Here is a 15637-nt window from a genome sequence, read left to right as displayed (position 1 = left end):
ACACCTGGGGTCCGGAGGGGTGGTGGGGGCGGGGGTACGCGCCCAGATCTCAGCCCCACGCTGCCCTGGCCAGGCCGGTGCGAGCCCCCCCAGGCTGCCCGTCACATGACTCGGGAGGCGCGGGGAGCTCCTTCGGTCCGGCCTGCGGGCTCCGCTCCGCGCACGGAGGAAGGCAGCCCAGGGGCGGGGGGGAAGGAGAACCTGCCGCCGGCGCTCCGGCCGCTTCCCAGCCTCGCTGCCCGCAGCTCCATTGCGGAAGTGGAGCAGGCGGCGGCGGCTGCGCCGGCCCCGGGAGCCCCAGGCTCGGCCCAGAGCCCGTGCTCGCAGCCCCCCGGCTCGGCGGCGCGGCGGCGGCCCTCCCCCTCCCGCTCCTCCCCCCTCGGCGCAGCCGCCCCCGGCCCCCCCGCGCCCCCGCCCCCTCCCGCCGCTCCTGCTCCGCCTCCTCCTCCTGCTGCCGCCGCCGCTCTCCCCGCAGCCGGCCGCGGGAGCAGTAACATGCTCACTCGCGTGAAATCTGCGGTGGCCAATTTCATGGGCGGCATCATGGCTGGTGGCTCGGGCTTGGAGCACGGCGGAGGCTGCGCCGGCGGCGGCGGCGGGGCCGGCTCCGACCTGCCCTTGCGCTTCCCTTACGGCCGGCCCGAGTTCCTGGGGCTGTCTCAGGACGAGGTGGAGTGCAGCGCCGACCACATCGCCCGCCCCATCCTCATCCTCAAGGAGACCCGGCGGCTGCCCTGGACCACGGGCTACGCAGAGTGAGTGCCGCGCCGGGGGTGCAGCACCTGCCCCGGCCTCCCCCGCGGGCCCCTTGCTTACTGGCCGCGGGGCTTCCCCTTCCCCATCCCCGGCCCCTCATCCCTTCTCTCCAAGGACGCTGCGTCTCCATCCCCGGAGAGGGACCGGGAGGAAGAATCGGGGACGGAAAGGCTTTTAGGGGGGTGGGATGGGGGCAGCCGTCCCTTTGGACCCGGGCGGGAGCGCGGCTGCTGAAGTTAGGAAGGAGGGAAGGGTATAGATGGGGGCGGGGGATTAGCGCCCCTCCAGCCCCCTGCCTCCGCCGTGGGCTGCCTTGGAGGTGGGGGCCTGCGGCTGTGTGTGTGTGTATGTGATGGAGGAGGATCTCGGACCTTGGAGCCGGCACAGTTGCTGTACTTTACCCCTGCGGCGCTCGGCAGATGTCAGGACCACTTTCCTGGTCCATCCTGGGGAGAGGGAGAAGTTCTTTTCAAGTAGATAACCCCCGCACCTTGGCTGTTTCATCTTTAATGCCTAGTCGTTAGGAGTCAGGGGTGGAGGGTGGGGGGAATTGCTGTCTCAGGAATAAATGGGGCGGGGGGGGGGCCTGTGGTTCCCGAAGACCATTAAGAGGGGGAGAGCCGGCGCCCGAGATGGATGATGCGTTCACTCTTTCCCCACTGTGCTCCTCCTCTGACTTTATTAACGAGCCCGTTTTGACTCTCGGGATGCCTGCGCTACATTGTATTTTGTTCACCTGGTCCCCTGCGCGCTGGAGCTGGGAGATGTGGAAGGTGGAATGAAGGAGACCAGAGTTCAGGGGTCGGCAACGCCAAGTGCGGGTGCCAGAGGCTGGCATTGGAACTTGTACTGCCCGTGGACTTAACTGGCCCCTGGGCCTCCTGCCTTAGCTGGCCACCCGCACCAGCTGTCCCCTGGCCCCCTAACCCTTAACCCATATCCTTGTGACACCGATGCTTGGCCGGGCACATACTCTGATTGGGTCTTGGAAGAACCAATCAGCTCTTGGAATGCCAGTGCCAGGTGACTTTTCTGGAGGCTGCCTTGAACCGCCCCCCCCTCCACCTCCCATAAGCAAGGATGAATGGGACTGTAAATGGAGGGGGGTGTTGTGTCCTCATTAAGCTAATCAATCATCATATCAACCCCCTCCTCCTTTAATCTCCAACCCTGTCATCCTTCATCAAGGCCAGCCACGGAGACAGATCAATACAATATCTTTACCTTTAGGTGTATTAGATGATTTTTCAGCCACCCTGATAATAATGTCACTTACTTTAACAAGTTCAGTTTGTAAAGGGTCCTTGCCACCTGAAGACAGACTTAATTTCTTAGGTTTTTGAAAGAGAAACATCAAGGTAGAAAATGATGGGGTTTCTGTGGGACCAAGTAATGGTTTTAAAAGGAAAGGGATTGTAAACATGGAACTAGAAAAGACTTTAGACAGTTGGGTTTGAATCTCTTTTCTAATGCTGTAGGATCTGTGTTACCTTGGGCATAATAAGTCTCTTTGCTTTGCTTATCTGTAAAATGAGAAACTTACCCCGAAGGGCTGTGGTTAAGGACATTATTTTGAGAGCCTGGAAGTGTCAGTATTATTAGTTTGTATTATTGCTAGTAATAAAAAGAAGCAAAAGCAAATTGCTAGGTGGAGAAAAGCACTTAAAAAGCAGGTAATGAAAGAATAAGATGAAATAAATGTTACTCGAATCATTTTATTTCAAAGCAATCAAAAAACCCTGAGTGTATTAATCTAGCTAGACTGCTAGCCTTGCAGTCAGGAAGACCTACATTTGAATCCCAACTCCCAAACCCTTATTAACTGTGTGACAAGTCATATAGTCTCTTTGGGCCTTAATTTGTTCATCTCTAAAATGGAAATAATTACCGACGGGGTTATTGTGTGATGTGGATGAAATAATGGCTATATAAATGCCAGTTACTGTAATTATTTCTCTTTTAGATGCCCTTAGGTTTGGGACTTTGAGAGGAGAAAGTAACTTTTACTTGATGCTACAATTTCTTTTAAGCTGTCCTCCTGAAACAAAGTCTCTTCTTTCTTTCATAGCCAAATCCCTTTGAAAAAGTCTAAGTTGCTTCTGTTTATCTTTCTCTCACTTTTTAGCCCTTAGTAATCTGACCCTCATAATTCTTTTGAAACTGCTCTCTTCAAGGTTAATAGTGATCTTTTAATAGACAAATTCAGTAACTTTTTCTCAGCTTTCATCTGTCTTGACTTCTTAGGAATATTTGACATTGTTGATATTACCGTTTCCTCCTGCATATGTTTCTTCTCTGGGTTTTCATTACAAATATCTTGTTTCTCCTTACCCACATCCCATTTCCTACTTATGGGTATAATCTATGGCTGTGCCACTTTTTTCTCCATATACCCTCTCTCTGTGTGATGTCATCAGCTCCCATGGGTTTGATTGTCATTTTAAACAGATCTTTCAAAAATATGTCTGTCTGTCCATATGTCTGTCTGTCCATCTATCTGTGAATATCATCTATCTCTGTCCATCTAGCTAATCTTTTGAGTTCTTTCCTTATGATGGTTCTGAGTCACCAACTCCTTGTTGGACCTTTAATGCCCCATAGGCATCTCACAGTCAACATATCCAAAACAGAACCCATCTTTGCCCCAAGCCCTCTTTTCTTGGGAATGCAGGGGTGCCCTGTTACTGCTATCTGTTAATCCCTAGGTCTCCCTCCTTTCTCAAGGAGTTCATCTGTTGTTGTCTTCCTCTCTACCCCAATCCTTGCCCTATAGGATAGGACTTCATTTTACATGATGATGTTCCCCAGTTCATCAGTTTCTTTAACTCTCATGACTTACACCTTCATGTTTCCTTATCTTTCATCTCACCATTGCCCACAAGTGTTCTACTTTTGTGATCAGTAACTCTGAAACTCCTTTATTCACCTCTACTCTCCTATCCCCACATTTCTCTCTGTACTTCCTCCCTCTTAAACTCAATTTTTCCATCCTTGCTATGGCCTCCATTCTCTCACTAACTCTGGGCTCTCCTCTGCCTGCATGTTTGGCATCTGGTACAGCACCTGCCACATAGTAGGCATTTAATGAATGTTGTTGATTGATTGCTAGATTGATGACTTCTTTTGCTTTACCAAACCCCATCCCTGAATCACATTCCACATATGATTGTGAGTCTCCTTCACATTTATATTCTTTAATCTCAACTGGGTCTTAGCTGCACAACATAGTCCTTTTAGCCTTCCCAAACTGACTCTATTATATTCTTCCTATCTACCACTTCAAACCTTTCCTTTTTTCCTCAGACCTCCCATTTTCTTCTCTTCCTCCAAGCAGAGAATCATAACATCCTTGGGGATCTTTCACAATGTTGCAGGCTTTAAAATTACATTTAGAGGCCTTTGGGTGGAATTGGTGCAGTGGAGAGAGCTCTAACTAGACCAGGAGACAAGAATTTGTTCATTTGTTTCACTTGTGTCTGACTCCCTATGATCCTGTTTGGAATTTTCTGGGCAAAGATCTTGGAGTGGTTTGCCATTTTCTTCTCCATTTCATTTTACCAATGAGGAAACTAAGGCATTAAGTGACTTATCCAGGGTCACACAGCTAGTAAGTGTCTGCAGCCAGATTTGAACTTAGGTCTTCCTGATGAAGGCTCAGAACTTCATACACTCAAATACAACCTCAGGGTTGTTGTGAGAATCAAATAAGATTATAATATTTGTAAAAGCTCTTTGCAGAACCATAAAGTGTCATATTCCCATGCCGTATAGGAATGTCACATGTAAGTTTAGCAGTTTTTTAAGCCTTACTATGCAAGATCATAATCAAAAAGCCCTTGCATGTGGGTACTCATCTGAAAGCCACAACATAAATGCCTAGGTATTCTAATATGTGAGGGATTCATAACTCTTCAAGCTAATAAAGTCACATTTTGAAGACTCATCTTGGGAATTTCTGCTCTACTTCCCACTGCGTCAAAGTCTCTTATGGAAAAGACCAGCATTCCTCTTCAGATTGATGGACAGATGCAAACTAACGTTTGGAACAGAGCCACCTCTCTCTAAGTTGTCTGTCTTTCTGCTTCCTTAATTGTAGAGGCACTGAAGGCCCCTGGGTGGCACAGTAGATAGAATGCTTGGTCCGGAGTCAGGAAGGCCCAAGTTCAGTTCCAGCCATAGACTCTTTATTAGGTATGTGACCCTGGGTAAATCATATAATCTCCATCTGCCTCAAATTCCTCATCTGTACAATAAGTATAATAATAACACCCACCTCCCAGTGTCATTGTGAGGATAAAATGAGTTAATGTTTGTAAAATGCTTAGCAAATCATAGAGCGCTCTAAAAATGCCAGCTATTTTTATTGTTATTTAATGAAAGCTTCTTTCTCTTCTCTTTCTTTCCAGATATATTCTAGAATTAAGTACACTATGCCCAGGTAACCTTAGAACTAAACCAGCCACTGAAATTAGCAGTGCAGGAAATGGTTACCTGTCCTATTGATTTGGTTTGTGTTGAGTTATTAATTCTTCTTATCTCCCTTAACCCTTTTGTTGTACCCTTGTCTTTCATCCACTGGGATGAAGGATACAGCTAAGTAAGAAGCATCAGTAATAGATGTTTATCCTGCAGCTGTATATACCAACAGAACAACTGATCTTTCAGTTTTTTCTTCTCTTTTTGACTTCTCGAATACATTTGCTGTTTCCTAGTACACATAAGACCAGATCTGGATTTTTAAAAAAGTAATATATAATTTTAATAACCATAATGGCAAGGCTATAAATGATTTAACTCAAAAGAAATTGAACATGTCCTATCTTCCTTATACTTTTGACTTTCTGAAACCAGATCTGTACCGGAAGTCTGCCTTTAAAGTTATTTTTTTTTCTCCTTTTATCAGAGGCATACATAGGGTCCTCCGCTTATCCTGCTGAAAGTTCTGTACTTGCCACTTGGCTGGAAGAATCACTCGGTGAAAATAGAAGCATCAGATGATAGGTTTATTCTTTAAAGTGGTGACATTGCGTCAGATGGTCTCTTAGTCATTGCTGCTTACTCAGATGCATGCATTAAGCAGAACTGAGGATCAAAAATCAGACGCTGAATTCACACTGACACTAGAAACCCCAGTTGTCTTTATTTAATGTGCATAAGTTTTTTTTTTCTTCAGAAAATATAAGCTCTCTGAGGGAAGGGACAATCTTTGAATCTCATCTATCAGTGTCTGGCACATAGTAGGCATTTTAAAATACTTATTTTTTTTTGTATTGATTTTAAAAAATTAATTTCTGTTGTTTTCAATTAACTAAAAAGAAAAAAAAAATTCTCTCCCCATCAACTCACCTTGTCCAGTTGGGAGGAGAAAAAAAAGAAAAACAAAACTCTTGCAACAAATACGCAGTCAGGCAAAAATCCCTCCTCCACTGGCCATATCCAAAAGCCTGTGTATCTTATTCTGTATTTTGGGTCCATCACCTTGATGTCAGGAGTGGTATCATGCTTTTGTCATTGGTCTCCCACAATCATAGTTGGTCATTGCATTGATCAGAATTTCTAAGTTTAAGAAATGCTTGATTGACAAGATATAGGATTTTAAGTCAATGTGTTAAGTGGTTGAGGCTCAGGTCTTCACTGGGTGCCATGTTTTGGCTTGACTACTAAACTCCTTTAGGTTCCGTGGATGCACAGAGGGCTAAGAACCTCCATCTGCCACTACCTGCCTCAATCAGGCCCCCTCCAGAGTTAAGGTAGACTCCTGTAGCAGCAAGCACCCCAAGCGACCCTAGGGTGGCTGCCAACACAGTTTCTTAGATCTGCTTTATTGAAGGAAAGCAACTCAAAATGGGTTAACAAGCTTGCTTTAATCAGTCAAATATGTATCGTTTACCTAGTTCAGGGGAAAAAGGTCACCCCCCCCCCCCAACTTCAGAGTATACAGACAGAATTATCAAGACAGAAACAGATCATTTACCTAGTTCAGGGGAAAAAGGTCAGCACCCCGGACTTCAGAATATACAGACAGAATCATCAAGACAGAGAAACAGATCAAGTTGACAGTTTCCAAACTGTCCAACATTACATCCATACCAAATCAGCATCTGGGTTTCATTAGCATCTGGGTTTTTCAAAACTGGGGGGCTCTCAACAATGGCTTCCCAGAGTCCCATCTGATCAAATCACAGAACACTTCTCAAAGTGAGCCCCAAAACAAAGCCTCACATCAGGAATTATATAGCCTTCTCCTGGCTCAGAGAATGTAACCACCCTCTTGACCCACTGGCCAATCAAAAAGTATCTACTGAAAAACAAGCCTCCCACCCCAGGCTCCAGGTGCACTTTAGCCTAGGGACAGGGAAGATCTTTAAATTTGCATTTTCATTACAACTCCAGACTTTGCACCTAGGCTTGCCTTATTCCCTCCTCTTTATTTTATCATTTCATCAGTATTTAACAGTTTTAGAGCTCAAAGGATCATAGAGAGATAGAAATCTCATTTTCTAGAGTAGAAAGCTGAGACCTAGGGAGGGCAGTTGATTTGCTGCTAAGGGTCACAAGTAGTAGTGGCAGAATCAGAATTTAAACTTAGCTTCTACTGACTCCAAAGCCAAGCAGACTTTCCTTTGGGCTGTCAATGAATTATCTCTTTATGACATGTTGAGCCCTCTTATCTATTTGCCAAAATTATTTCTCATCAAATTGCCTTGTGATAAAGATATCAGCAATAAATAAACTAAGAATTGATGGGAGTAACCATTTTAACTTTTGCAACACTTAGTATTCATCCTGAAATTTGAATAATTTTCAGAGGTTGAGGCCTTCATAAGTCTTAATGAGATCTTCCTCAGAGACGTTTGCATAGCACCATGAGGTAAAATGTTATTTAACGTATACCTTATTTTAATTTGAATTAACAATCCTATTGTTACACAAAGATCATCTAAATATTTTTAACATCTACAGCTGAGCTTTGCCAAAGCCTTCATGAATGTAAGCAAGGGAGATCATGTAACATGGGAATCATTTTTGGTTAGAGAATTATAAAGGAAGTCTAAACCTCTGTATTTAATTAGCTGCTTGCCTAGAGTTCTTCCCCCAGACCTAAAGGTCTTTCTGAAAGTTCATTTATTTTTATTAGAGCCAAATTCTTTTTTTCTTTGTATCCAGCGATTGCTGAGATTTTCAGTGTTCAAATAGTAATTAGTGGATCCAGACATGTATCATATGACTTCAGATATAGGAGAGCCCTTTCGTAGGTCATGGTCTAGTCTAATTCCTCAGTGTGAGCTGTATTAGATGTTCTGATACTGTAGATAAAATTTACATTTAATTTCATTTAATGTATATTTTACTTAGCCATAATATTTTATATCATAAGTATAGTACTTATATAATAAACTAAACTTGCCTGTTGCACATGTAACCTTAGTCCACCCTGCACTCATCCTAAACTCACATATTGTTCAATGAAAATAGCTGCTTTAATTGAAGGGAAACTGTATGTTTGATTGTTTCATAGTATTACCAGTTTAAATGTTCTATGTGTCACAAAGAACAGTTTTTGGTGATAACAACAAAAAAAGTTTCAGAATCCTTGGCCTAAATCAGACTCATACTCCATATGTGTGAATGCCATTTACAGTGTCCCTGATGGTCATGCAGGCTTTGTTTGAAAATTTCAAGTGATAAAAAACTCGTGACCTTGCATGAGGCTGCTTAAGGGCAGCCTTGAACTTGGAGTGCCAGTAAGTAGGGGACTGCAGTGGCCTCTGTAGAAGAGCTGAATTTGCAAAACCCTGGCATTAGGCCCCTAAGACTTGCTTCCTAGAATGAGCACCTCATCTCTCAGGGAGGGAGTCTCCCCCACCTTCTTATTGACCTGGGAGCTTCCATGATCTTGATATCATTTTTCTTATAATTTATTGATCTGATTTATCCATCAGAATAGAGTTTTGGAACTTTGACTAAAGCTCTCCTCATTGCTTCATTACAGTGTTGAGATTGACCCTGGGTTCTGTAGAGTAAATTCTGATAGGGTCTACCAATCTACAAAGGTTTCATGTATGGTCCCAGTGGCCGGTCACCTCTATTTGTTCAAGAATCAAGCCTGCGAGGTCAGAGAGATTCATCACCATGAAATTGGCTGGGGGACCATCAAGCCACAAAGACTGTTGACTAAGGTGCGTAGAAGAATTAGTTGTCAGTGAAAGGGCCTAATCAATTCAGTCCAGTTCACCATACATTTACATGTTCCCCTATACATAGATATTGTCATTATTGTGTTTTTGTTTTTGTCAGTAAACATTTAAGTACCGACTATGTATTAGCTGTATGCTAAGCACTAGGGATACAGAAAGGTAAAAGGCAATCCCTGCCTTCAAGGAGTTTTCAGTCTAATGGGGAAGACAGCATTCAAATAAAAATATATGAAGGAAGCTAGGTATAGGATAAATAGAAAGTAATTGACAGAGAAGGTTTGTCATATTAACTTCAGATTTGGTAGTGAACTACTGTGAGAGGCCCAAGTTTGTACTGTGGGTGCCCATTCAAGGTTTCTTTGCAGAATCCCCTTCATAGTATACTGGGAGCCTGAAAAGGCCAACAAAGATGATAGAATTTGCCTAACTCAGCTTTCATATAACTGAATTTCCCATAAACCCAACTAAACTCAGTAGAAATAATAGATGCTACTTTTTTTTTTTTTTATGGTTCTTCATAGTAAGTGGGAGGGAGTTATTTATATCAACAAGAATTTAAAACTGACTTGCTACTTAACATGTAGTGAGTCAGGTGAATTCATTCCCTAGAAGAATCTTTATTTTAAGACTAAAGGTAGAATTGAAAGCACTGTATAATTACATTTGGCATGATAGTATAATATGATACGAATTCTGATTAAAGGGTAAACTAAAAAAAAAAAGCCAATCTTTTTTTGGCTGGATTCCACAGTTTACCGAAAATACCATTGTAGGACATTTCTCTTTGATGTGCTTAATAAATGCATATTGATAGAGTGACTAACAGAAAATCCAGATATTGGCTCCTTGTAGAAGGCCTGGTGTGCATGATACAGTGAGAAAAAATGACTAGATTTGGTGTTAGAGAGCCCGAGTTCAAATCTTGACTTCTCTTGGATTCCCAATTTCCTCATCCACAATATGTTGGGGTTGAACTAAATGCCCTATAAGGCTCCTTCTAGCCCCTAAATCTGTGTGACCCTACGAGGGAAAAGTTGATTGCCTCTGTCCTTGCATTCTCTTATGTCATGAGGTTGTTAGGACGTGAACACTCAATAATAGGAATTGTGGTTGCTGTTTTTGGCTTTCTGTTTTGGCTAATTCTGTCCTTGTGTCATTTATGTTCATTAGCTTTCTTTGTTAATGCTGTCCTAGCTGAGTTTTTTCTGCAAATAGATGAAGGACATAGATATTTACTAGATATGAGAGAAAGTATGATGTAGTAGAGGGGCAGTGGTTAGAGCACCAGGCCTGGAGTCAAGAATACTCAATCTTTCTGAGTTCAAATCTGACCTCAGACACTTCCTAGCTGTATGACCCTGGGAAAGTCACTTGACCCTGTTTGTCAAGGTTTCCTCATCTCTAAAATGAGCTGGAGAAGGAAATGGCGAACCACTCCAGTATCTTTGCCAGGAAGACACCAAAGGGGATCTTAGAGAGTTGGATCCTCCTGAAATGACTGAACAATAACATGGCCACAATCCTGCCTCCCAGGGATATCATTTCATCTCTCTGTGCTCCTATTCTCTTATGATTTTTATCATTGTCTTTCATGAAATCTTAGACAGTAGTAAACTTAGCAGATTTGCAGAAGACCTGAAGTTGTGAAGAAGAATTAATATATTAGCATTTGACTCTACAAAAAGATGTATGTAGTCTGAAATGGTAGGCAAGAGATAGGAAATTCAGTAGGAATATGGCTAGGTCCCAGTTTGTGTGAATAATGGATTTGTTGAATTAACTATTTGAATCTATACTGCATATATTTCCATTGGATTGGAACCAATCACTATATTTCACATAATTGCAACTTAAAATAGTATAAATTCAAATACATGGGACCACTTTAGGGGATTGATTATTCATACTAAAAGTGGTTTCAACAATCAGCACATAAGAAATCATATTAAAAATATCCAGATTGACTTCCATATGTTTTATACATTTTGTGATTATTTGGAATGAGATTTCCCTTTCCAATATTGCCTGTTAGATTTTGTTATCATATAAAAATGCTGTTAATTTCTGTGGGTTTATTTTGTAATAATGAAATTTTGCTGAAACTATAGCCTTAATTTCTTTCTGGATTCCCTAGTATTTTATAAGTAAACCATTATGTTATCAGCAAATAAAGATGGTTTTATCTACTTTTGCCTTTACTTTCTTATAGCTTTTGCTAGTATTTTTAGAACTGTATCAAATAATACAGGGAAAGGGCTTTGATTATTTTCTGGAAGTTCTTAACTTTCTATTCTTTGGTCAGTTGGCATATCGAATACCCTGTTCTACCATCAGGTTCTTTTGAGAAAATGATTAAAATTATTCCTTCTACTAAATGCACTCTCCCCAGGACCACTGTTTTAAGGAGGGTGCCCTGGTCAGCTCTCTCCTTATTTCTCACCATATTGTAATCTGGCTTCTTGCACCATGTCCCAGATGCTACCTTATCCTGGATGATCATTTCAGTCCTGGAATTCACATCTCAGAATTTCGCTCAGCCCTTTATTCCTTCTTACTAATGAACCTCTATTTAAGGAGGGTGTGGTGTTCTTGGGAATATAACATTCTGTTTTTTCCTTTGATTCCTTCTAAACAAGGAGAAAGCTTGCCCTATTCTGATTTATTCTCCTTGGAATTTGAAGGTTTGATTTTTTTCCCCCTTGCTGACTAGAGACTTTTTTTTTCCTTTGTTCTGAAATTTGATTAAGGTGTTTCCTTGTGAGTTAAACATCATGTTTCCTTCTTTTGCTGTTCTGTGGATTCTCGTGATCTATACTTATCATAGGATCAGAGCTTTTCAGAGATTTTATCAAACCCTACCCCCTTATTTTATAAGACTTGAATCCCAAGGAGACCTACCCTAGGACAACTTTGTGTCCTTTGAGGGAAAACTAATCCCTTTCACAGGATGAAAGAAGGAGGGAACTGAATCTCTGTCCCATGTTGGCAGAGAGCACTATTGGTGAGATATTAGTCCTATCATGAACATGTTTAAAACCTGGGTAGTTGACTCCAAACTCAGCACTTTTTGTGCTTTATCAAGTCTACTTCCCTTTCCAATCTGCTTGTAATATTTCTACATTTTCAGTGGGATTATTGAAGTATGGCATTCAATTTTTCTTTTTATGATCTTTTTCTGGAAGACCTATCTAAGGTTAATCTTTTCACATCTTAACTTCACATTCAATATTGTTTTGTAGAGCTATTGATGTTCTTCCAGTCTTTAAAGAAAAATTTTGTCCCATTATTTTTTCTTCTGCCCCCTGCATTTTTTCATTCCAACTTTGATGTTCTCTTTTTCAGAGAACCTATTGTTATAGAGAGCATTTCTCTCTTTTGTTCAAAATTTTGTGGTCTCTGGCTAGATTTTCTGATTTCTTCTTTAAAATTTCTAACTTCTGCCTTCATTTCTCCAATATTTCACCCAGTGATTTGATTGTTCATTCTAACTATCCTGGAGATTCTTGGAATTACTTTATCATTCCAGCAAGCCTTGCAGAATTTGTTGTACTATATCTTCCCCAGTGGATTTTTACTGTTTCCTTTGTCAAAAAGATCCATTTAAATCCAGGGTTTTAAACTTTTTTTATGGACCCCTTTAGCAACCAAATGAAACCTATCAGACCCCTTCTTGGAAATTTTTTTAGGTGATTTATTATTTTTCCAACTTATCAATATTTTATTTTTCAAATTACATGTAAAGATAGTATTCAGCATTCATTTTTATAAGATTTTGAGTTCTACCTTTTTTTTTCCTCCTCCACAAGATGGAAAGCAATCTGATATAGGCTATACGTGGTTTATATATTAAACATATTTTGGAATGTTTTTAAATGCTTAGTATGCATAGGATTATAGAGGAAATATATTGTAGAAATATTTGTTGAATGTATTTGTTGAAAATGTATCGAAAATAAATAAATATATTTGTTGAAAATATATTGTTGAAAATTGAGGAAATAATGTTGAAATATAACTATCAAAAAAATTTTAAAACAGTTCAGGGACCCCAGGTTAAGAACCTCTGGCTTAAACGACTTTTTTTTTCCCACATTTTTATCCATTTCTCCTACCTACTTTATCAGTCACTGTTGATTTTTTTTTTTGCATGATTTTTTTGCTGCAACCCTGCTTCATTCATCTTGCTAGTCTTTTTTTGCACTACTGTGCTCCTCTCCCTACACCTTCCATCTGTTCTGTTTTCTCAGACTGCCAAGGCTGAAGAGAATCTGTTGTTTCCAAGATGTGAGAGTGACCATTTGGGACACTACTGCTAGAATACTGTAAGGGACAAGAAAGAGACTTTGGGTTTCCTCCTCTTCTGAATGAAAGGTTTTTGTGAAGCTAACTTTCTTCTTATGAAACTGACTTTCTCTCTAGCCTAGACTCCAGGGTCTGCTCCTACAGGCCTCTCAGAGGCTCCCCCAGAGCATTGCAGAGAAGCATGTTCCTTTGCCTTTACCCTTAGGTTTCTTTTCTTAATTCTTCCAATTCTTCCTTTGGCTGCAATCCTGATTTACTGTTGTAAATCACGCAGTTCCTCAGGGCCCTCCTTCCTCAATTATTATTTATGATGCTTCAACTCTCCTGTATAATCACGCCTTTCCCTGCTTTTGTGCCTGGGGTTTCAGTTTGGTCCAGGGGAATCAGGCTGCTTGGGAGAGGGGATTCCCCAAAAATTCTCTGCCTAAAAATTGTAGGTCTACCCCTGTCCTCTATGGATATGTGTGCATGTATGTGCATATAATTTAGTGGGGGAGGAGGGTTGGAATTCAGACTGGTGACTCAGTTTTTAGTTATCTTTTCTGGAAAAATTACCCTGTGGTACCTTCTTGTAATTTTCCCCTTCTTTTCATTGCTGACATTTCAGTTTTGGGGGACTTTTTGCTGATAATGTTTGAGGTAGTGTTAGTGGAATTGATACTTGCCTCCCTCACACTCAGGCACCCTGGCCAGGTTTCTCTCAGTTCACTTTGATGAATCTATATCAGTTCTTTTAAGAGTCTCTTTTACAAAATGCTCAAAAAAATGTTCTCAAATACGTTTAGTATTTTTTCTCTTCAAATATTAACAGCCCAGCCTCTATCTCCATATGATCAGAAATTGAGTTGATTAAAGAAAAAAATAGGAGTCAAGAAAGCAGGCAGGCAAGATCCAATATAAATTAATGAGACTTTAACTGAAGATTTAAAAGGGTGTTGAATTGTTTGGCAAAATGTTTTTAGTACCAGGAGGTTGAAAACCGTGTATGAGGCACTAGGAACATATAAAGGGGACGTAGCTACACGGTAGAAAGAGCATTGATTCTAGAGTCACCGTGCTTGGTTCAAATCCCAGACCTGTTACTATTTTTGTGAGTCTCCTAACCGCCATATAACTTAATTTCTTCATCTGTAAAATGACATTGGACTGGATGACCTCTGAGGGGTGTTCTGACTCTTAAATCCTACAATAATCTTTGTCTGGGTTCGGTGACCCTTCTCACACTCTGAGTTGTAAGTTTTCCTTTTTTTTTTAAGCTACTTAAATTTTCCTTTTTCTTATTATGAACTTGACACATATCAACAGACAGGAACCTTTCCTTATTTAAAAAGAAAATAGAAAAAGAAGGCTGCATGCATATGAAAGTGAATCTCCACTACCTGCTTCAAGGACTGCATAACCACACCTCATCCCCCTGAAACGATGTGAAAATGAGATATGGAGAGTGCTTTCCTTTGCAAACTTAGAAGTATGGTTTAATTGTGAGTTATTATTGTCTTTAAAATGCTCTTAATCTAATACAGTTTTACATGGAGAAGCATAGAAAAGCGGCCCCTTTTGACTAGGCACAGAGCTATTGTGTAAATGACTTTTTCCTGTTATATCCATTCTTCCTAGAAATTACCCCCAGAATGATTGTGGAGATAAATTAGACCCATTTAACTTTTGTTGAATATATATATATGTGTGTGTGTGTGTGTGTGTGTGTATATATATATGTCTATATATGCATATATTTTAATGTACACATACATACATAGAAACATACCAGTATACTTAAATGGTGGTCAAACTATTTGTATAACTAGTTCCTTGCTGTAGGGCGGGGCATACGTCAGTGATGCACACATAAAGCCAGTAGGCCTAATGGAACCCTCTTGGCTGGTTTGCCTTATTAGCTCAGGGATATGTGAGCACAGCAGAAATCAATTTTTTGCTAAGTTGGGAAGGACAAAATAATTTGTTATGATCTCAGTTTCCTGAAGGGACATTACAAACGAGTAATTAAGTTATAAAGAGAAATGGCATTTCTTCATAGTATCTACCCCTATTACAAAATAGTGAAGAAAAATCTCTTCATTGATATGGAAATTGATTAAAGACATATGGTATAGATAATTGGGTTTCTCTATTTAATCAGACTGCTGTGGAGTTGGATATATACTTCAGGCTTTAACAGAAAAAAAAAGCAACAGAGGTTATGTTTAGAACACACATCTGCTAGAACAAAGGAAAGGAAATAAATGCCCAATAGGCAACACATTTTTGTGGCTTAATGAACATGGATGAATCATAAAAGGATATGGGGGAAAAACTCTTTAATAAGAGTAAGAACTATAATTTGAAGCTTTTATATGAAATAAAGGAAGTGTGCAATTGAA

General features: G+C 40.9%; 1 protein-coding gene across 1 annotated transcript in view; it reads left to right on the top strand.

Annotated features, from left to right (window-relative positions):
* Window positions 1–431: 431 nt before the first annotated feature.
* PPM1H (protein phosphatase, Mg2+/Mn2+ dependent 1H) overlaps window positions 432–15637 on the top strand; it is a 313802-nt gene continuing 298596 nt past the window's right edge. Inside the window, exon 1 of the mRNA XM_069080699.1 lies at window positions 432–755. Within this exon, the coding sequence (XP_068936800.1) occupies window positions 496–755 (260 nt within the window). The 5' untranslated portion in view covers window positions 432–495. The remainder of the gene's footprint in view (window positions 756–15637) is intronic.

This window comes from Petaurus breviceps, unplaced genomic scaffold, assembly GCF_028583685.1.
Source record: "Petaurus breviceps papuanus isolate PSGF00001 unplaced genomic scaffold, PetGlider_PUasm1.0 154, whole genome shotgun sequence".
NCBI lineage: Eukaryota > Metazoa > Chordata > Mammalia > Diprotodontia > Petauridae > Petaurus > Petaurus breviceps.
Note: the sequence above shows the minus strand (reverse complement) of the source record. Positions and strands in the feature narration are given on the sequence as shown.